This window comes from Leptodactylus fuscus, chromosome 6, assembly GCF_031893055.1.
Source record: "Leptodactylus fuscus isolate aLepFus1 chromosome 6, aLepFus1.hap2, whole genome shotgun sequence".
Lineage (NCBI taxonomy): Eukaryota > Metazoa > Chordata > Amphibia > Anura > Leptodactylidae > Leptodactylus > Leptodactylus fuscus.
This window is the reverse complement of record NC_134270.1, coordinates 103,775,588-103,798,542: the sequence shown is the minus strand read 5'-3', so window position 1 is coordinate 103,798,542 and position 22,955 is coordinate 103,775,588. Positions and strand designations below refer to the sequence as shown.

Here is a 22,955-nt window from a genome sequence, read left to right as displayed (position 1 = left end):
AAAGAATGGCAGAACAGAAATTTTCTTGCTAGTTTGAGAGTAGACAAACCCTCAGGGTGAAATACCCCTTTTTTTGTTTTACACACCAGATAGTTTGAAGTTGCACTTTAGGAGATTACATTATAAATGTTGCTGCAGAGTGACACCAATATATGCATGACTGAGCCGTGAGATGTTATTCACTGGAGACCGAAAACTACCTGTGTATACAAATAAACTCCTCACAGGCATCACACCATGGCTAATGTACAGTACAACAGTGTATTCCAAAGCCAGCACCTCATCACCCCCAGTCAGCTATAGGAATAATGGTACCTGAAGATCCAGTGAGTATGCCGTCAACAGACTTACTATGTTTTTTGAATGGTATATGTACACCACAGCTTCGGGGTGAACTAGCCTCTCTGCTGCCTGAGCGGACCTAGAGAAAGACATCCAACCCCCTGACCTGGTAATCTTTGGTTCTGTAATGGGTGCCCCTTAATTAAAATTGTAGGCTGCAACCCTTCATTTGCAGATCAAAAAATTCCCTTTTTTAGCAAACATACATTATAATTCCCCCTTTATACTTACCTCTCCTGAGCATCTTTGCAGCATCCTGTGACATCTGTCATCCTCCACCTCAGGCTGCCGTCCTGGGCAGCAGGAATCACTGCTGAAGTCTGTAATTAGGACTTAGAAGTTATGCAGGGCATGCCAAGCGTCCTGACATCATGGCACTTGGCGCACCTAATGTGACTGCTGAGACCAAATCACAGGTCTCATGGGTGACATGTCTGCGGATTCCACTTTACTGCCAATTCAGGGGCTCTACAAAAGTGACATGAGGTCCAAAAACCAAACTGTGCTCCAACAACCAAAGTGCACTACTTCCCTTTTCTGCTGAAACAGCAGTTTATTCTCACATGTGACATTAAGTACATTATCCTGGGGACACCAGTGTCATATATGTGGGCACTGCCTTTTGGGTACACAGCAGGGCGCAGATGTGAAGGAGCTCTATGTGGTTTTGGAGCACAAATTTAGGTTGTTGCTTTTTAGACGCCATGTTATGTTTGCAGAGACCCTAAAATTGCTCCTGCAAAATAAGTTCACTTCTTGGGGAGTTCAAATTTTCTGGCACCTCCTGAGCTTTGCAAAAACAACATGGCGCCCAGAAAGTCCCTCTAAATCTGTACCCCAAAAGCTAAAAAGCGCAGTGCTCCTTCCCTTCTGAGCCTTTCTGTGTGCCAAAGCTGCAGTTTACACCCACATATAACTTTTTTTTCCCCATCAAAATGTTTTAAGATTTTAAAAAAAGTTAACAATATAAACAAAATGTAAACAGAAAATAGAGCAAAGATTTACCATAACATCAGACAAGAATATACCGTATTTTCCGGACTATAAGGCGCACATAAAAACCTACGATTTCCTCAGAAATCGTAAGTGCGGCTTATAGTCCGGTGCGCCTTATATATGGATGGAAGCGGCGGCAAAGTCTGCGTGCCGCTTCCATACATACATAAAAGGCACCGTAAGGGTGCATTCACACTACCGAACGCCGGCGTTACAGCAGGGCTGCCGGACACTTTCTATTCATTTCTATGGGAGCCGGCATGCGAGCGCTCCCCATAGAAATGAATGGACAGACACTTCCCATTCATTTCTATGGGAGCCGGCATGCGAGCGCTCCCCATAGAAATGAATGGACTGCTTTTTTCCATTCATTTCTATGGGGAGCGCTCGCATGCCGGCTCCCATAGAAATGAATGGGAAGTGTCTGTCCATTCATTTCTATGGGGAGCGCTCGCATGCCGGCTCTCATAGAAATGAATGGGAAGTGTCCGGCAGCCATGCTGTCACGCCGGCCTAAAACAGAACGTGAAACTTACCGAGCGGTGCAGGGCGGGCGGGCGGGCATTCAGGCCTCCTCTTCCTCCGATGTTCCGTCCTTCTCCTCCGGCGCTCGCGAACTAATGGCCTGGGCGCATGTGCAATATCATAATGCTTCTACTACTGCGCATGCGCCCAGGCCATTCTCAGCGAGCGGCGGAGGAGGAGGACGGAACATCGGAGGAAGAGGAGGCCTGAATGCCCGCCCACCCTGCACCGCTCGGTAAGTTTCACATTCTGTTTCAGGCTTTTATTTTAAAACGGGGGGGGGGGCTAAGTTTAATCTAACTTTTACGGTTGGGCTCTATCAGCATGATTTTGCTGATAGAGCCCCTCCTCGCCTGCCGAGCGCTTCCAATAGAAGCGGCTGGCACGCGGGGGGTTAAGCGGCCGCTGGCAAAGTCTGCCTGCCGCCGCTTTCAATAACATATAATGCGCACCGGACTGCGGCTTATAGTCCGGTGCGCCTTATATATGAACCGAGACGGACTATAAGGCGCTCAAGGGCAATGCGGCTTATAGTCCAGTGCGCCTTATAGTCCGTAAAATACGGTACTATGTTTTTGCGTGTGCATGTCTCTAATGACACAAAGTGGGCACTGAAAAATATAAATTTTCACTTTGTACATTATTTGTTTGGGAATCACTCTTCGGCTCAAAATAATAATACCCCTTGAGAAATTCCTTGAAGGGTGTAGTTTCTAAATCAGATGGGTTTCCATTGTATTGGTACTCTAGGGCCTCTGAAAATGCGACATGGCACCTGAAAACTATGCCAGCAAAATCTGTTTTTCAAAAGCCAAGTAGAACTCTTCCCATTCGGAGCCCCACCATGTACCCATACAGCAGTTTACAACCACATATGGGGTATTGCCGTGTTCAGGAGCAATTGTTTAACAAACTGTGGGGGGCTTTTTCTCCTTTAACCCCTTGTTAAAATTAAAACTTAGTGGATAAAGTGACATTTTACTAATTTTTCATTTACACATCCCAATGTTAATAAAATCTGTGAACCGGCTGGGGGTCAAAACGCTCACTATACCCCTTGATAAATTCTATGAGATGTGTAGTTTCCAAAATGGGGTTACTTTTGGGGGTTTCCATTGTTTTGGTACTCTAGGGGCTCTGCAAATGAGTCATGGTGCCTGAAAACTATTCCAGCAAAATCTGCTTTTCAAATGCCAAGTGTTGCTCCTTCCCTTCAGTGCACTCCTGAGTGCCCAAACATCAGTTTACACCCACATGTGGGATATTTCTTCTAACGTCCAAAATAAATTAAAGGACGATTAAAAGATGATGCCAACATAGAGATATGGTAGCTAGTATCTATTAATGTATTTGGGTGGTATGACTATCTGTCTGAAGAGCAGAGGATTTCACATTTTGAAAATTGCAATTTTTTTTCCAAATGTCCATCAGATTTGCATAGGACGTCATTGTGCCTCCTGCACATAGAGAAGAGAAGGCGGCTGCAGCAGTGGCTCCATTCAGCAAGGGATCGCTGGTACGTGTGTGTAATACTTTTTTTTTTTGTATTTATGTCAGTGGCATAATATAAGGGTGAAATTCATTTAATTAAGTTGGCACTTGGGCTTTATGAAGACTAAGGCCCCATGTAGCGGCTGCATAAAAAACCCGCTGCATGAAAAACTGTGGCGGAAGTGAATCACGGTTTTTCTTCCTGCACTTTTCACAATCCTGCGGACTTTCTGCTTCCATTATACCTAGAGGAAAACTGCAAGTGTTTCCGTAGGTATAATTGACATGTTGCGATTTCCAAAACCGCAACATTTTGGAAATCGCAGCATGTCAGCTCCGCCTAGTTCTCTTCTATAACATATTATTGAGAATCTACTTTGGGTGAGGTCATACGTGCTCGCAGAAACTGTAATAATTTTCTGGATTTTGAAGGCTATTCGCAGCAATGTCTGAATAGGGCTCAGCAGTCATAGTCGTAGAGATAAGCAAAATTTGTTGTTTGGTTCTAGCATAGGAACATAGGAACGTCACCTTCTCCACTTCCTATAGTACAAATTACCATTCCGTTATTAACAGCTGTAGTATTGTAGGGAGAAGAGGCAGAATTATTGGAAATGTAATATCTCCATTTACATATAGTTCTAAGCCTTTATATCAGAAATGGAATTGGTTAACTACGGGAGAATCATACAAATGTGGTTTATGTTATAGGTTATGTAAATACATGAAAGGAACCAGAATATATAATATACAGACGCTTGTCAATGGTGCTTCTACCCACATAGTATATCTGCTACTTGTTGCCAGTTACAATATATGTTTAGCACCTGTCGCTCCGATAACATTTCAATGACCATTTGTATGATACTTCCCATGCTGGGAATAGAAACTTATTGGGTCCACCTTATCATTTTCTTCCAAGACATGAAGGCAACACCTGATCCTTAGATGTATGTGCAATTGAAGGGGTTAAGCCACCTAGAAGAGGAGGAGATTGGGAATACGCACTTCATGCTACAGAGGCTTTTTGATCCCTCTGTTTTGATACTAGGACACCCAAAGGTTTATATAATCTCACATATTTATATTGAGGGTAATACTTATTCCATGGATCAAATGTTATTGGTTGTGTTTGGCTTTGTGCGCTCTCTGTCTAATTAATGTAGTTTGCTCTTGTTTAAGGTCATGTGACCAGATATATTACATCTTTACAGTACATGGTATTTCTGATTAGACTTTGGGCTACCGTTACCTTGCGGGGTAAAAGCTAATGGGAGTGGGGCACTATTTTCAGCTCCGACTGTGTGCCCTGTTGGAAGCCACAAGCTCAGTTTCTGAGTGGGCACAAGGCTTCTTCCACAATAGTATTGTGATTTGTGATAAGGCCTAATATTACAACGCATGTCGTCAAAGGGGTTAAAAATAGAAGTATTGGTCTGTTTTTAATGGTCATTGAAATGGATTGTCATCCGAGTGACAGCTGTTAAGACAGACCCATTGACTTCTGAGTCAAAACAGATTGCTTTCACAATCCGTAAAAAAACAAAAGAAAAATGTGAATAGACACATAGGAATAGAATTAGTAATAATTCCACAGTGTAAACAGGCAGTCTAAAAAAGTGTCAGATTTATCACAGTGACTAATGCTGGATAAATCTTGGAATGTGTTTAGACTGTCTAGTCTCAGTTTACACTGCCTTTTAGTTGGCTTACTTTTGAGTTAGAACTAGATGACACAATTTTGGCGCATTGTGCTGCATTTAAGCCACACCCACATATTTAGCCCAAATTAGTCATACCTGAAAATTAAATCTGAGCCATAGAAAAGCTGTGTCAAAGCTGTTCAAAAAAAACAGATGTCATATGTAAACCAGGGTTTGCTCTTGTTGTACAAAAGGCATGTGGCCAAAACCCTGCCTACATATGGATATCAATAATTGCCCATGTCTAGGTAACATTTTGAATGCTTGTGGCTGCCGCTATGTGGGCATTCACCCTAAGGCAATAGGCACATATCAATGTTTGTTTTTTTTTAAAGACCAAAACCTGCAGTGGACCTATGATTGGCGTTTGAGGATTTGTAAATGTGAGTGTGATGATAACAGCCCCAGTTTTGAATTTCCAGTCATGTATTTCTCTTTGGTGTATTATTACTTGGTCATATTAACCCTTTTGGCTTCAGGAATATGGGATCTCTGCTCTGTAATCAAAGCTCTTTGTTGTCCTGTCCCTAGTTCTAACAGCATACCCATGTTAATCTCGTTATCACAGCAGGAGACCCCTGGGACTATGTGTATTGTAGCCCTACTTAGTACACAAAACCCAGACTCCATGTCTTTAGCCAAAACTACAAAGGGAATATAGTTGTATGACAATATTTCCCCAGGAAAACCTCCTACATTCACAGGTGCGCAAGACGAAGGCGCACATTTCCAGCCCAAATTCGGTACTGTTGGGAGCAGGGAAACGGTCCAGACACTGAACTCATTCCCCAAAGGGGATTGGAGTGTCAGCCTTGGCGTCTACACGATGGGGGTCTTGCCACAAACCCCATCAGACACTACGGTCATCTGGCAGGGAATTATGACTGTTCTTAGTTCTTTGTGTTTCAGGATGAAGGGCTATAGACTTCTCCCCCTATTGACATCATTAAAGGAGGAGACTTGGAGAATAAATGGTCTCCCCTGAGGGACAAAGAGGTCTTTTTGATTCCTGGACAGCATAGAGGGGACACATGCTCTTAGACTGACTTAAGCAAGTCTTAAGTAAGTAAGACCTTGGCGAACCTGACCGCAACTTCCCATTTTATTTTCTGTATTGTATCGTGCTTTTACCTGTATTTACTTGATGCCCCTCTGATGTGTATTTCTGTATATGGTAGTGGCTAGTACCGACCCACTCAGGTTAATAAATATATAAAATTTATAAAACTTGTTTCATATTATCATAAGAACTCAAGATACTCACGGGGCGGGAGTGGAAGGTAAGAAGGGTGATCACAGGTGTGCCAAGCGGCTTGGCAAAGTGAGGGTGGAATAAAAGTAATTTTTTATTTAATTTGAAAGCCAGAAAGAATTTGCACCATGTTTCCATTTTAATAGCAGGATTGCCAATTGACGTAGATGTAACAATACACACAGATCTAACTCTGTGTCTGTGCATAAGGTGCATGAAAGAACATATAGGATACATACTGACTGGATCTTCTGGACATCATTTTTCCTATTGCTACATGGGGTCGCTGAGTTACCCATACAGACTCATACATTAGCTATTCTTCTGTATTTGCATAATAGATTAGACTATTTATATAGTAAATGATTGTAAGGAAATTGTTCTTCGGGAATCTGAAAAAAGCAGTAGTCCGTAATCTAACTTAAGTGTGCTCTGGGCAACACGTAACAAGGAAGAGGGACGTTTCGTACTATTTATAACACATCCTATTGTAACTCTAAAGGAAGTTTTCCCATTTTTGGACGGTCAGCCCTAGCAGTAAGACCCCAAGAATAAGGCACACTAAGTCAATGGCTGTTCCCAACAAGTGGAATTGGAGTTAAGCTTCTGTTTGGACAGTGGGTGATCAATTAGTTGTGCTAGGAAATTCACATCCCCTGTTCTCTGATGGCTATAGGAGCCTGGATGTCCAATCCCTGCTGAATAATATATTGTTATGAACTATAGGTTAGAGAAATCATTTTAAAGATTTTTTTTTTCTTATGTCTTGTCTTGAATTATATTAGTCTCTTTCCTGGTTGATATCTATTTTGTAACTATTATAGCCACAGTGTAACATCTTTGCCCGTCCAGGCTTTGGCGTCATCATCCGGCCACATGCTGCGGCGCAGAAGATGTGTTCGGTTGTGATTTATTCCTTTGGGTTCTTCTTGCACTGTCTGAACACTGCCCTATTCTTTCACCTTGGTAATTGATTTTCCACCACATCCATCTCCTTCACCTTCATTTCTCTCTGCTCCTCTAATGGTTAATCTGGCCTTGCCCTGTGATTGACAGCCTGCCTTTCTGTCAACTCCAGGGGCGGGTTTTTCCTCCCTATTTAGCCTTGGCTCTCATTCACACCAGGGTTTGCTATTGCCTTGTGCGTACTTGGTTTTTGCTGTCACTATTTTTGCTTGCATTCTAATCCTTGACCTCTTTGGACTCCGATTTGGCACTGCATCGCTCGACTGTTACTGACCCTTGGCTAGCTGACCTCTCTTTGTTGTTGTCCGTCTTGTATGCATTTTGTGTCTCACATATACAGGAAGGGACCGTCTTTGTGGTTGCTGCCCATTACGTAGGATAGGGCCTGGCAATAGGAAGAGACAGTTGGGGGCTTTAGCTTAGGGCTCAATGTCTCTTGTGTCCCGTCCCAGGGTTTTCAACAGCTAATGGGGGAATTGCTGTCCTAGCAATTTCCTAACACACAGAGGTCATCACCCATCTTTCTGAAGACCTTGAATGGCATATATAACTCTAACTCTACTGTATATTGTGTAAGCCGGTGACCGGCCAGGTAATGGAGGGGGTGTACATCTCACCCAGACTACTAAGGGGGGTGAGATGAGAAAACTCCAGAAAGAATGTTTCTCAGCAGATAATTCTGTCTGTGAGTGTTATTTCAAAGTTCCGGTTACTGGGCTAGATTTTTAGGAATGACAGGTAGGTTGGTAGTGGGACCTGTCATTCCACCCCCCTCCAGTCCACACTTTGGGGTTGTTCCGGCAGCGACTCAGCTGTTGAGAGTCTCCTCGTCAAGGAGGCTTAAGAAGTCAGCTCCAGCAGCAACACTTTGGCAGAGCTTGGCTGGAGAGCAAACAGAGAGGTCATATTTTTGTAGCTGTGTCCTGAATGATTCTACTGGCTTTTGGATTTCTGTTATTATAGGTGAGGTAACCTATTCTATGTTTAGTTAGAGCCTAGCCGGGCAGGTATTTATTTTTGTATTGTTTCCTTTTGTTGCTGCTCTACCTTTTTGAGTGAAAATAAACTCTACCTTTGTTTTTTACTAAATAAACTGGACTTTTGTGTCTATGCCACCCCACCTAGCAACCCCAGACCCTGACAATTGCTATGGTCCAACCAACACCCATGTCAGTTTTCACCATGGCTTTAACATTCTATAGGAAGATCAGGACAAACATCATAAGTAGTAGGCAGTGAAGCAACTGCTTTCGACGTGGAAGTCTCAAATATTATGTGAAACAGTCAAAGACCGGAAACTCTAGGTAAAATATATATATATATATTTTTTTTTTAAAAAAAGTAAAATTTCACAACCAAGACATTTCTGTAATTCAATGGAAGAGCGAGGGTATAATAAATTAAAAGACAGTAAGGTGTGGCAGTGCTGGAAATAAAACACTTTACAAAACATTTCCTGAAATCCTTTAAATTGTCCTTATCTCATGAATCTCCAGAAGTGGAGCAAAAACACTAAACTTTCATACAAAGATATATGTGATATTCCATAGCTGGAATAATGTTACAGTGCAGCCTACTCATAAGGGAGGCATGTGGATGGCTACATTTTAGAGTTTATGACTCTTCCTGCGATAAGAATTTGTTCCACAGCTTTTTTTCTAAACTGTGAAACTCGGCTTCTTTTAAGATATTCAAAAGTCGCGGGAGCAGACGCAGACTGGGATTACTGTTTTTGAAATTCCTTAAGAGATTCCGTATTCTTCTCTGACTTACAGGCTTCTTTCCTTTGTGATTGGTAATGTTTAATTCCAGGCGTCTGAAGGTGTGAGTTGTAATATTCAGGCTTATAAAATAATCTATTACAAGCTTGTCGCATTCTTCATCATCTGTGGGAGCAAGGACAAAAATATGGGTAAGTGACAAACAATGGCTGCTTTGCGATTTAGAGAAACCTCATACCTCCCACCACCTTCCCTACCCAAAAACTATAATGCAGTCTCATTAAACCAACATAACATAAGTAGCCGGAAACATAAGGACAGATCTGCATTGTGGTGTACACTGCAGCTCTATATAAGCATCAGCTACATTGCTGTGTATAAGTACACGCTTACCAAAAAATATCATTCTTTACAACTCTACCACTAACCTTCCTCTTGTATAAATTCTTGAAAATTGCACTCAAGATCTTTGATGCAGTAGTGGTCGCTGCGGTGGTAGCCAGGCTGGCACTCGCATACTCTGTTGTGTGTAGAATTACACTCGTGTTTCACTTGTTCTCCTTCTTGACAGATGACGTTGCAAAATCGACATTTGTCCAAGTAATTCCAGTATTGGGCGTAATGCTCCTCTGGGCATGGCTGGCATACTGTGTCACCTTTAGAGGAGCAATGTATGGCCACGTAGGTCCCGGGTGGGCACTTCTGACAAGTAACTGTCCTGCCTGTCTCATCGGTCCATTCATAGGTGGGCGTAGACTTGTCAGCCAATGCTATGGTTACAAGAAGCAAAGTCACCACCATCTGCATGCAAGAGAATGGTCACATGTTAGATTCTAAATCCCCCCCTAATTAGTCCATCATTTTTGTAGAATTATAATTACCACAGAGATTATATAAATCTGCAGTAAATCCCCTCTCTACAAGCAACGAAAAACAGTATCAATTTTTATTTGCTTACAGGTTGGTAAAAAAGAGAAAGAAAAAAAAAGCTCACACATAGGATACTACCATTATTAGGACCCTTGTAATGAGCTGTAGGGAGAGATCTCAAAATTGAACAAGATCTCAGTCATCTGGGGTACCCAAGAGTTTACTTTCCACAAATATAGTGAAGGCGCAGTTGGAGAAATTTTCTTTAACCACTTTTGGACTGCCTATAGACTATTTACGTCCGGAAAGTGGTTGCCTTGTTCTGACAGGACATACCGGTACATCCTGCCAGAACACAGCATCTGCACGAGTTCATGCAGCTGCTGAAACTGGGAGCCAGCTGAAACTTCAGCCGGAGCTCCCAGAGAGAATGCAGGGAAGGTTCATTACCAATGAGCGCTGTATGCACAGCTATGGGCACCACCATGATGGGGCTGCCCACTGACCCGGCGTTTACGTGATCCGCCAGTGTCAGCGTCTTACAAGAGCTGCTGGGTCCTACAGGACTCAGATCAGCTCTGTAATGGTAAAGAACAGAGTGCAGGAGGCTGTATTCCTCCTGTAACTGGGGCTAAATGTACCAGCCCCAGTCACAGGGGAAATCAGCCTCCCTAACAAAGAAAAAAGTGATCAGATGTCCCCAAAGGTCTCTTATGACCTTATGGGGACACAATCTAGAAAAAAAAATGAAAAAAGTAAAAAAAAAATGTAAATAAAATGATTAAAAAAATAAAATAATATGCCAATAAAACGCCGTTATTAAAGGTTACCGCCATACCCCCGATGACACCATACAAAATAAAAATTACCGTGACGGAGAGGAAAAACTATTTTATACAGTTTTTCAGTAGCACTTTGTGTTATTAAAGAGGACCTTTCATGAGTTGGGGCACATGCAGCTTTATATACCGCTGGAAAGCCGACAGTGCGCTGAATTCAGCGCACTGTCGGCTTTCATGATCTGTGCCCCAGGTGAAGCGCTATTGTTGCCGGTACTGTAGCTCTTCACCGTCAGAAGGGAGATCCTGACAGTCAGTCAGGAACGTCCTTCACAGCAGCGCCTATCACGCTGTACTGTGAGACCAGGGGGGAACGCCTCCTCCCTCTCCTCATAGTACTTGTCCATAGACGAGCACTATCAGTAAGGATGGAGGCGTTCCTCCCCGCTGGGCACAGATTGTGAAAGCCGACAGTGCGCTGAATTCAGCGCTTTCCAGCCGTATATAAAACCGTATGTGCCCCAACTCATGAAAGGTCCTTTTTAAATAAAAAGAAAAGTGAAAACCAGACACAATTTCCCTTCTATTTTTTTATATTTTCCCTAATATAAAAAAATAAAACACATTCAAAAATAAAAACAACATAAAAATAATGCCCTATGTGTCCTAAATAAAAGACACAAAACTTAGTTGAATGAGACATATGAGAAAAATATTACAGCCCTCAAAACTGCACATACAAAAAAAAGCCTAAAATGTGTCTGGTCCTGGACCACAAATTGGCCCAGTACTGAAGTGGTTAATGAAGTCATATCTCTTGCAGATTTTGCTGTGGTTGTTTAAGCCAAAGCCAGGAGAGGATTTAGATAGTGATCTTAAGAATGGTCTAAGACTATCATCATCTATAATCACAACTTGTCACTTCCGTCTAAAAACTTCTACCAAGTTACACCAGTTCTCTGGAATGTGCTACCACAGACAATCAGATGAACGGCTTCTAAAACCACAGCTCTTCATGCAGGCCTATCACATCTTCTAATCAAAGACTTCTGTACTAACCCTCCTCCGCACAACCCCCCCCATTATTCCACAGGACATGATACCTTTATCTAAGTGTAACAGTACTTTAGATCTGTACATAGAAGGTCACTGGCTGCTGACTGGCTTTATGTATTTGTACTATCAAATCTCAAAAGGCTGGACCATTGTACAAGTACTTCCATCTCTTGTGTCACACAGTTCTACCTCATAGATTGCAAGCTTTCAGACAAGACCTTCACTTTTACTGTGTAAGATGTTAGTCTTTAATGTCTCAATAAGTCTGTAAAGGAACTCTATGATTTGGAAAGTGTAGAATATGTCGGTGTGATTATTCAATGTGTGTTTGGGGGACGACCCTTATTGGGTCTCCTATCCAGACCAGATCATGTTCCATCAAATGGATGCAACATCTTGGCGTGCTCCCCTTCACTCTTGGAAGGGAACTGCAATCACTAGAGACCTTGTTTAACCTCTTCCACACTGCAGGTTGTGTGCTTCTTAGTAAGAGACGCTGGAATTCTCACTGATTTGATCTCTGCCCATAAGATAATACATGGTATATGGCTTTAAGATATTATTACTATGGATGCCATAGTAACTGCCCCTGCATTTAACAGTACATAAGATAATACCTTAGTATATGTATGCCTTGTACATTACAAAAGTACAAACAAAATGTCTTAATAATTTGAATGCATTTAAATTAAAAAAATAAAGCAACTTGGCAAATATTTTCTCACCGTCTCTTCTATGTAGATCTGCGTGCCTCTATAGTTACATATTGTATACAAATACTATATAGTCTGATCCTATAGTTACTGTGATAGTGACTACAAGATCAGGCTGCATGAGGGGGGTTATTTATAATCTGGAGCCATAGAAACACATAATGGAAGAGGATTTTTAATTATTTACAAACTTGCTTCATTTTTATTTCATTTTACACAGCTGAAAAAGGCTGGTTATATTAAAATGCAATAATACATAGATATATAAATATATAATACATTCTACAGTAGAGAGAGTTTGCAGACAATTGCTTAAAAAGCACTTCCATAATAGACTTATCAGAACAGCTCCCTTTAGCAGCATCTTAAAGTCTAAATGACAGGTTGGCAGTTGTAGTTATTAGACAACATCACACTTGGTACAATAAGAGCGAGATAACCATCTTACCTGAACTTTGTTGTGGAAGCACATCATGGATTTGCAGTCAGTCATCTGCTCCTCATCCCAGGTGACAGATGGGGGGAGTACCTGGTGAGAAGAGTAAGTGTCATTATTACTACACGGACACTTCACTACTGGGACATCTGCCATTCACAGACTAGTGTTTCCTGTTATTGCTCCTACAGGCATGTTATACAGTGTGCACTCCCCCTCCCCTCCTCTGTACTCAGCTCTTCTGCTCCCCCTTTAGACAAGCCTGCTCTTACCTTCTGTGCTTGTGTGTTCAGCGGATTGTTGGATTGTTATATACAGAGGACTTGCCTATACTCATGACTCACCATGACGCGCCATGTGACAGGAATATCCCCAAGGAGGTGGGAGGTAAAAGGTTACACTCTCATAACTATAATTACTGTAAGTCTCATTAGATAAATAGGAGACTGTTTGTTGGGTTAGGGAATAAATCTAGAAAGAAATAAAGCAGTGTGTAAACCCACCCTCAGGGTAAAGACGCAGAATGTAGCACTAGCCATGTGGCGGACCTTGACACTGGTATGAAACATATATTGAATATTCCCTATTACTAACAGCTGTTGGCTGTACAGTTAGGACACTATGCTGTTCTCTATAGGGGTTATGGAAACGACAAAAAGCAGTACTGCTTGCTCAGTTCCATCACCTACTGTGTCTATCCACCTTCCCACACAGACTGTAAGCCCTTGTGGGCAGGGTCCTCGATCCCACTGTACCAGTTGGTCACTGTTCGCCTTGTACTTGTTTTGTGTATTGTATGTAAACCATCAAATGTACAGCACCATGGAATAAATATAATAATCTACAGTCCCATGGAATTATATAATAATGTCCAGCACCATGGAATTAATATAATAATGTACAGCACCATGGAATAAATATGATGTACATCACCATGGGATTAATATAATAATGTACAGCACCATGGAATTAATATAATAATGTACAGCACCATGGAATAAATATAATAATGTACAGCACCATGGAATTATATAATAATGTCCAGCACCATGGAATATAATAATGTACATCCCCATGGAATTAATATAATAATGTCCAGCACCATGGAATTAATATAATAATGTCCAGCACCATGGAATATAAAAATGTACAGCACCATGGGATTAAAATAATAATGTATAGCACCATGGAATTATATAATAATGTACAACACCATGGAATTATATAATAATGTACAGCACCATGGAATAAATATAATAATGTACAGCACCATGGAATAAATATAATAATGTACAGCACCATGGGATTAATATAATAATGCACATCACCATGGGATTAATATAATGTACAGCACCATGGAATAAATATAATAATGTACAGCACCATGGAATAAATATAATAATGTACAGCACCATGGAATAAATATAATAATGTACATCACCATGGGATTAATATAATAATGTACAGCACCATGGGATTAATATAATAATGTACAGCATCATGAGATTAATATAATAATGTACAGCATCATGGGATTACTATTATAATGTACAGCACCATGGGATTAGAAACAGATATTCCCATCCCAGCACTTATGAAACCTGAGCCCACTAATGTGTTAAAACAGAACAGCCCTTGTCACATGCATCATGAGTGTAGATACTAAATATATTTATGACTTTTTATCACACTTCTAATCATGACACTACAAGGGCAGTTTTAACTCATTGCTGGGCACCAACCACCATCACTCATGTAATTCCCAACATTCCGAGAACACAAAGACAAATAAAATGGCATATTATAACTTTACTCTGTCCTTTTTTACTAACACCTACTCCTACCATGCCAATTTGTTCACCAACATAGTAAGAGTGCTCTTCAATGTATAACACATTTATGATGCCTCCCTAGTTCCCACCACACAATCTAATGTTCCTTCCAGTGGCTCCTACATAAAGGTTATACTTACCCAGTCCCTTTGCCCTGAACATTTTACAACTGCAAGCTTACCAAGACATGGCTGTCCACCTAAACTGACAGATTGAGCAAGTAGAGCACTGATCAGACAAGAAGCCAAGAGGCCCATGGTCAGGCTGGAGGAGCTGCAGAAATCCACAGCTTAGGTAGGAGAATCTTTCCACAGGACTATAACTATAAATCATGCACGCCACAAATCTGGCTTTTATGGAAGAGTGGCAAGAAGAAAACCATTGTTGAAAGACATAAGTGCCATTTGCAGTTTGTCACAAGCCATATAGGGGACACAGCAAAAATGTGGAAGAAGGTTCTCTGGTTAGATGAGACCAAAGTTGAACTTTTTGGCCTAAATGCAAAGTGGAAAAGTAACACTGCTCATCACCCGGAACAAACATCCCTATTGTTACACATGGTGGTGGCAGCATCATGCTAGGGGAGGCTTTTCTTCAGAAGGAATAAGGAAGCTGGTCAGAGTTGATGGGAAGACGGATGGAGCTAAATACAGAGCAATCCTGGAAGAAAACCTGTTGGAGGCTGCAAAAGACTTGAGACTGGGAAGGAGATTCACCTTTCTGCAAGACAATGACCCCAAACCTACAGCCAGAGCTACAGTGGAATGGTTTAGATCAAAGAATATTCATGTGTTAGAATGGTCAAAGTCCAGACCTAAATCCCAATTAGAATCTGTGGCAAGACATGAACATTGCTCTTCACAGACGCTCTCCATCCAATCTGGCTGAGCTTTAGCTATTTTGCAAAGAAGAATGGGCAAAAATCTCTGTTTCTAGTTGTGCAAAGCTGGTAGAGACAGAGCCCAAAAGACTTGCAGCAAAAGCTGGCTTTACAAAGTATTGATATAGGGGGTTGAATACTTTTGCATATAACACTTTTTAGATTTTTATTTAAAATTTTGAAAACCATGTATCATTTTCATTCCACTTCACAATTATCAGACCTACTTTGTGTTGGTCTGCACGAATCATGCGGAGAGAATTAGGAGACTTTTATAATTAATTCTACAGTTCATCATGATGATTGGTCTATGGGTAAAAAAAAAACAAACCCACACATACTGCATGAGATCCTGAAGAAAGATAAAAAGGAGCAGGATGGAAAAACTTCTTAAAACATTTGGCTTTCAATGATGATCTGATATGAAAAATATTTTGAGATTTCAGTACTATGATGTATATGTTCCTGATTTCACTACATGATTAAGATTTACAAAGATAGAATATCACAACAAAACAACATATAAAATAAGACTGATACACTGTGGCTGATGTATTAATGATTTTCAACCATTTTAACTCCTCACCATGTCTGTAAATGAACGCTCCAAAAGCTGTTGTGCCTGGGATCCCCGCTTACCAGTTTTTGGAGTGTGTATCTCTGCTGACATACGCTGGGTACAACATATTGGGCAGCGAAATGGCAAATCTCTGGAAAAATTTCATTTTTAACTTTTCATTATCAGCTGCGCATTCATTTCTGGAAACTAAATAAATGCAACACTCAAGGGGTTAAAAATGCTGGCTATGTCACTTGATAAATTCCTTCAGTGGTGTAGTGTCTTAAATGGCTTGACATGTCTGCAGATTCCACTTTATTGGCAATTCAGGGGCTTTGCAAAAGTGGCATGGTGTCCCAAAACTAAACTGTACTCCAAAAACCAAACTAGCGCTCCTTCCCTTCTGTGCCCAAACAGCCGCATCTACCCACATATGGCATTAAGTACGTTATCCAGGGTACACCAGTGTAATACATGTGGCATAAACTGTAGTTTAGGTGCACAGCAGGAGGCAGTTGTGAAGTATGTGATTTTTGGATTGCAGATTTAGATTGTTGGTTTTTGGACAGATTTGAAGAGACCCTAAAATTGCCCCTACAAAATGGGGCCACTTATTGGGGAATTCCAGTTTACTGGCACCTCCTGGACTCTGCAAAAAACATGATGTCCAAAAAGTCCCTCTAAATCTGTACCTCAAAAGCTAAAAAGTGCAGAACTCCTTCCCCTTCTGAGCCCTGCTGTGTGCCCAAGCAGAAGTTTACACCCACATATATAATTTTTTGCCCCTTGGGATGGCCCACTTAGGAATTCATGTCTCTGATGCCACAACGTAGTAGTCATTGAAATTGTATGTTTCTTTAAAAATGTGGGGGGCTTTCTCTCCTTTAACCCTTTGCGAAGATGAAAACTTTGGGGATAAAGTGACATTTTAGTAATTTTTCATTTGCACATCCCAATGTTAGTAAAATCTGTGAGCTGGCTGTGAGATCAAAATGGTAACTATACCCCTTGATGAATTCTGTGAGGGGTGTAGTTTCCAAAATTGGGCACTTTTGTGGGGGTTTCCATTGTTTTGGTACTCTAGGGGCTCTGCAAATGAGACATGGCGCCTGAAAACTATTCCAGCAAAATCTGCTTTTCAAACATCTAGTGTCGCTCCTTCCCTTCCATGTGGGGTATTTCTGTGCTCAAGAGAAATTGCATAACAAACTGTCAGATGCATTTTCTCCTTTAACTCTTTGTGAATGTGTTAATTTTAGGTCCAAATGAATGTATTAGTGAAAAAGAAAAAAAAAGTCTAAATTTCACCTCCATATTATTTTTATTCTTATGAAATGCTTAAAGGGTTAACAAACATGCCAAATGCGGTTTTTAATTATTTGAGGGGTTCAGTTTTGAAAATGGGGTGATTTATGGGGGTTTGTATTATAGAGGCCTTTATCATTCCTTTCAGAACTGAAGTCGTCCCTAAAAAATTAGTTTAGGGATTTTCTTGTAAATTTGGAAAATACACTTGTAAGCCTTCTAACATCCTAAATAAATTAAAATAATCAAAAGATAATGCCAATATAAAGAAGAGATATGGTGGATAATATTAATGTATTTGTGTGATATGACTGTCTGAAAAGCAGAAGAATTTCACATTATGAAAATTTCAATTTTTCACAAATTTTCTATATTTTTTTTTAATTTATAAATAAATACAAAAATATTGATCGATGTTTACCACTAACATGAAGTACAATGTGTTACGAAAAAACAATCTCCAAATCACTTGTTTAAGTTAAAGTGTCTCAAAGTTATTGCCATTTAAAGTGACACGTCAGTTTTGAAAAACTAGGCCTGGTCCTTAAGGGGTTAAAGGAGCGTACCAAAAAAAAATATTGGAAAAAATAAGCCAACTCTAAAAGTAATCTAATACTGTATTGCACTGCCGGAGATAGCCAAGTGTTGAACTCTCCGGCAGCCCATAAACAGTGAGTGAAGGAGCACCAGTTTACATGCTTGGTCTGACACTACTCTAGGGTGGGGAATGGGATACTTCTCGATTGATCGGTCCCAGCGGTCAGACCTCCACTGATCAGCATGTTGTTATTAGAACTTGGGCCTACCATTTTAAAGTTTAATATTACCAAGATCTAAATAATAGTAGGTCACTATCATATGACTTGTGTATAGTGTGATAAGGTGGAGCATGACTCACAGATCAAAAGCACAGCAAATAGTCATGTGTCGTGCTACCTAAGGAAAAACAAACAGTGTATAGGTTTCATCTCATCATTACAGGGCAGGATCTGCGAGTCACCAAATCACATGAGGGTGGGTTTCCAGTGATCCATCATCAGAAGGGCAGAGTCAATTATCTTGCTTACTTACATAGCGCAATCATATTCCGCAACAGTTACAAATATTGTCATAATTGTCCCTAGTAGGACAGTCATATCAGTAAAGTGTTGTGGAACATGATTGCACTTACATAAGCAAGCAAAATAATTAACTTCTGACTCTGCCTTCTAATGATAGATAACTGCAAACCTGCCCTCTAGTGATAATATGGTGACTCTGCTGATCCTGCCCTTCAACGAGAATGAGCTGCTTCTATTGAGCAGTTCGGACAATATCCGTAGAGGGCACGCTCTGTAGAAGTAGCTCATTCTCATCGGAGGACAGGTAGTAGCAGAATCAGGTCATTATCACTAGATAATAGAGGTCATAAGTGAGTGGAGATTTAATGACTAAATTGTACAATGGGATTCCAATATAAGTCACTATACATATATCGTATAATTCATATTCACATAGACTACCCCTTTTATATTAGTTTCTTCATGTGTTAACAATAGAAAAAAAAACCTGTGGATTCCAATTAAGGCTTGGTTCTCATCTGCGTTCGGTATTTCCGTTCGGGGAGTCCACTTGGGGACCCCCTAACAGAAACTTATACGCATTAAAAACCACACAGAACCCATGAACTATAATGAGGTCCATGTGGTTTCCGCACAAAACAGCACTTTTCTCTCCGCATGATTCATGCGGACACAGAACGGAAACCATACGGACCTTATTATAGTCTATGGGGTCCGTGTGGTTCCTTAGGTAACTGCTTTTTAATGTGTGTAGATTTTCATTTGGGGGTTCTCCAAGCGGAATCCCCAAATGGAATATTGAATGCAGATGTGAAATGGACCTAAAAGTTTTGACTTGTTGCCCTCTATCATGCCTGTGAACCTGGTCCTAAGCACCAATTTCTGAGAGTTGTCGTACATGTATAGAACAACGAATATGTGGGTTCAGGCGCTTAATCCAGCTGCTAAATTCATTCCTTTGATGCCATCGTCAATGGCAACCACTATGGAAATGCTAGCATGCACCTAGCGTAATACTGACCCATGTACAATGCGGGTGCTATAAAACTCTCCAACGTGGAGAAGAATATAATATTTTTCGGACTATAAGACGCACTTTTTTCCCCCCAAATTTGGGGGGAAAAGAAGGGTGCGTCTTATAGACCGAATGTGGCGCCTGGCACCCGCTGTAATAGAGAGGCGGATGCCGGCAAAGGATAGATGCAGGTGCCGGGGCCTGAGACATCGCTACGCTCCTCTGCCCTGCATGAAGCCAGCAGCAGCAGGGGCGATGCTATTCCGCTCCTCTGTCCCCCCGCCACTGGCTTCATGCAGGGCAGAGGAGCGTAGCGATGTCTCAGGCCCCGGCACCTGTGCTGGCGTCTATCCCTCGCCGGCATCCGCCTCTCTAGTACAGTGGATGCCAGGTCTGTAGTCTGGATTGGCGGCGCCTTCTCCCCCAGGGCCGGTCCCCACCGGCCCCATACCTGTGAAGTTGCAGGCCGGCTCCTGTGCGGCGATATCGCAGGAGCCGACCTGTTCGGGTGAGAGCTGGGAGCCTAATAAAGGCCCCCAGGCCTGTCACTGCTATATTAGTATTGCGGCTGGGTCTATGACCAGCCGTAATACTAATATACAGAATGTCCCATAGACGGCAATACAGTTGTATTGCCGTCTATGGTACTTGCAATCAAGTGACCGCAGGTTCAAGCTCCCGGGGAGGGAATAAAATAGTAAAAAAAAAAAAAAAAAGCTTTAAAAATATATAATGAAAATATGAAATAAAAGTTCTAAATCACTCCTTTCCCTAGAATATATATAACAGTAGAAAAAACACTCTGTGCGTCCCCGTACAGCTGCAGGGTCACCTGTCAATGTGGCCTTGCAGCTGTTGCAAAACTACAACTCCCATATATTAAATATTTTACCATTTTTTGCTTCAAATTTTTTTTCCCCATCTTCCTCCTCTAAAACCTAGGTGCGTCTTAGTCCAGTGCGTCTTATAGTCCGAAAAATACGTAAAAAAAAAATAACACTACCTCCTATGCACAATAATATAACTAGTAAAATGCTGCTCCTATGTATAAGAATATGACTCTTATAATACTGCCCCCATGAACAAGAATAAAACACCCAGAGTCACTTAATTCTTGTGAAGATTATGAAGAAATTTTTTTTTTTGTTTCCTTTTCCAGGAACAGCACCATTCTTTTCCATAAAACAGAGAGGGACGGTTAGGAAGGGAAAAAAAGCAGACATTTTACCAATTTGGGACAGCCCTATGAAATAAACTATTATGGGTAACTCTTTATTTTCATCATCTTGCATTACCCCTTATACTCCATCCATCTAATTGCATTAGATTGACTGAGACTGTGCATTTGGTCCATAAATTTGATACCAGCGATAAAAAGCGACAAATATGAAAAGAAGAGTCCGGGGACATACTGTGGTTATGTGTATTTGTTCTACTGTTCTCCACAGCTATATTCATAGTTTTATGGCCTCCTGTTACCAGTGAAGATTTAGACAGAATTCTGGAGAAATTTGCAAAAAAAAAAAACCAGTGGATAACGTCTTGAACCACATTGTTTTTTAAGCTGTTTTGGACACGGTTTGCATTTCATTTGACAAGGGGATGTGGTTTAGCAGAAAGGCGCATGGACAAAAAATGTCCAAAGCTTACACTATTAGAAAGGATCTGTAAATCTGCCTTATTATCTTAATAAAAGTCAGTACACTAATAGTCATTAAACAGATCTCAGGGCTAGAGAATGACAGGGAAATTTTGGTGCATATTTTGAGCCAAAGCTGGACTAAAAAGGAATGGGACTTACTACTACTGCTACTACTACTGCTCCTAAATCCACTCCTGGCTTTGCCTCAGACAAAATGCAAAATCTGGACCAAAAAAACAAAACAAGAAAACCCACAAGAAACAAACAAGCCACTACAACAAAAATCTCCACGTGTGTCTGTAGCCTAAAAGCTTAAAATGTTAACGCTGACATAAAAGGCCATCCACAACTTGTCTGCTCCTTATATTTCTGACTTAACCTCTAATCCTCTTAAGACCTCCTACTCCGCTCTACTACAACACACAAGACTGTCCTCCACCATCCCAAGCTTCAAGAGGACCCTGAAGACTGACCTCTTTAGGAAAGCCTACACCCTTCAATAAACCTACTGCCACCACACCACCATCTGAACAATTTTTATCCTCACCTACTGTGTCTATCCCCCTTCACTTATAGATTGTAAGCCTTTGTGGACAGGGCCCTCTATGCCACTGTTCCAGTTGGTCACTTTATGTAAACCCTCAAATGTACATTGGAGCTCAACACCCTTCCCCCCTCCAAAAAAACAAAAAAAAAAACAAACCACAACACAAAACACTACAATAAATAAAAGTATAGTTTCCCTTTAAGAGAAATCAAAACAATTGCAATCCCTTAGTTCAGAATCTCATCTGAATAATTTATTACAAAATGTACAATTTAATCCAGAGACAACAAGTTAAGAGTCACATCCACACGCATAGCTTTTGTTTACTGACTCTTGCTCAAGAGCAACCTGTGGCCAGGGGTCAGTGTACCCAGATGGCACAGTTTGAAAAATCGACAGCATGTTTGTAAACTGGTGACAGGAAGTTCCAGGAGAGGAATCTTTATTACGTAACCGTTTACTGCTATGAAGAAGAAAAACTAGTCTAATTGAGAAACAATTTGTAATAAACTCTGTCATCCAAAATGTTTGATAGCCTGGTACAATAATATCTGGAGATTCTCTAGCAGAACATTTGATAATCCGCAATTCATCCAATGTAGGATTAAAGGACTTTTACTGCATAATTTGAGCCAGAAAATTCTTAATAGAGGGAATTCCATGGAAGTCCATTCTCCACCATCACATGATTTCTCACTTCAAGAGGGCGCCATGAAAAACACCTGTCCCAGTTTATACTTCTTAATGTTATTTTTGCAGACAGGACAGAATTTGTTCTTCTAAGGAAAAAAAAAAAAAAAAGGAAAAATATTAAAAAAATAAATAAATCAGGAGAATGTGTTCACTAAAACAAATACTGAACATGGTTGCCAGTTCTAAATATTTACAGACCTTAATGTACACCCTCGCTCCCTAACCAAACCATGTTGACGAACCTTTAGATGATGATCCCAGCATGCTTTGCAACAGTAGAAGTCGCATGAGGGGCACTTAAATGGCACAGACCCTTTCATTTTGCAGTGTGGGCAGGTTGGACCCTCTGGAAAAAAAATAAAAAAACAAAACAAAGGGGAAAAAAAAAGCCTCAACCTTATGGTCTTCAATGGTGGACTTCAGTTTTAGAGGGTACCTATTATGATTAGGCATATGTCATTCAGGATTTGGGGAAAGCTGATTAATGGACATGCTGTCTATTAAAACCAGAATTTGCATAAGAGGATGACTAAAGGTTTTTTGATGGAGCTTCTCCTGTTAATTTCCATTG

General features: G+C 40.9%; 2 protein-coding genes across 3 annotated transcripts in view; both read right to left on the bottom strand.

Annotated features, from left to right (window-relative positions):
* Positions 1-8,669: 8,669 nt before the first annotated feature.
* TNFRSF6B (TNF receptor superfamily member 6b) lies at positions 8,670-12,940 on the bottom strand. The gene is made up of 3 exons (XM_075276947.1): positions 12,863-12,940; positions 9,425-9,797; positions 8,670-9,161 (listed from the first exon to the last, which is right to left on the bottom strand). The coding sequence occupies exons 1-3, from the start codon at positions 12,905-12,907 to the stop codon at positions 8,890-8,892; spliced, it is 690 nt and encodes a 229-aa protein (XP_075133048.1). The 5' UTR covers positions 12,908-12,940; the 3' UTR covers positions 8,670-8,889.
* Positions 12,941-21,973: 9,033 nt separating this feature from the next.
* RTEL1 (regulator of telomere elongation helicase 1) overlaps positions 21,974-22,955 on the bottom strand; it is an 85,033-nt gene continuing 84,051 nt past the window's right edge. The window contains exons 34-35 of one of the 2 annotated variants that reach the window (XM_075276914.1): positions 22,627-22,730; positions 21,974-22,470 (exon numbers count right to left, since the gene is read on the bottom strand). In XM_075276914.1, the coding sequence (XP_075133015.1) occupies positions 22,390-22,470; positions 22,627-22,730 (185 nt within the window). In that variant the 3' untranslated portion in view covers positions 21,974-22,389. The remainder of the gene's footprint in view (positions 22,471-22,626; positions 22,731-22,955) is intronic. The other variant, XM_075276915.1, reaches the window with a different exon arrangement.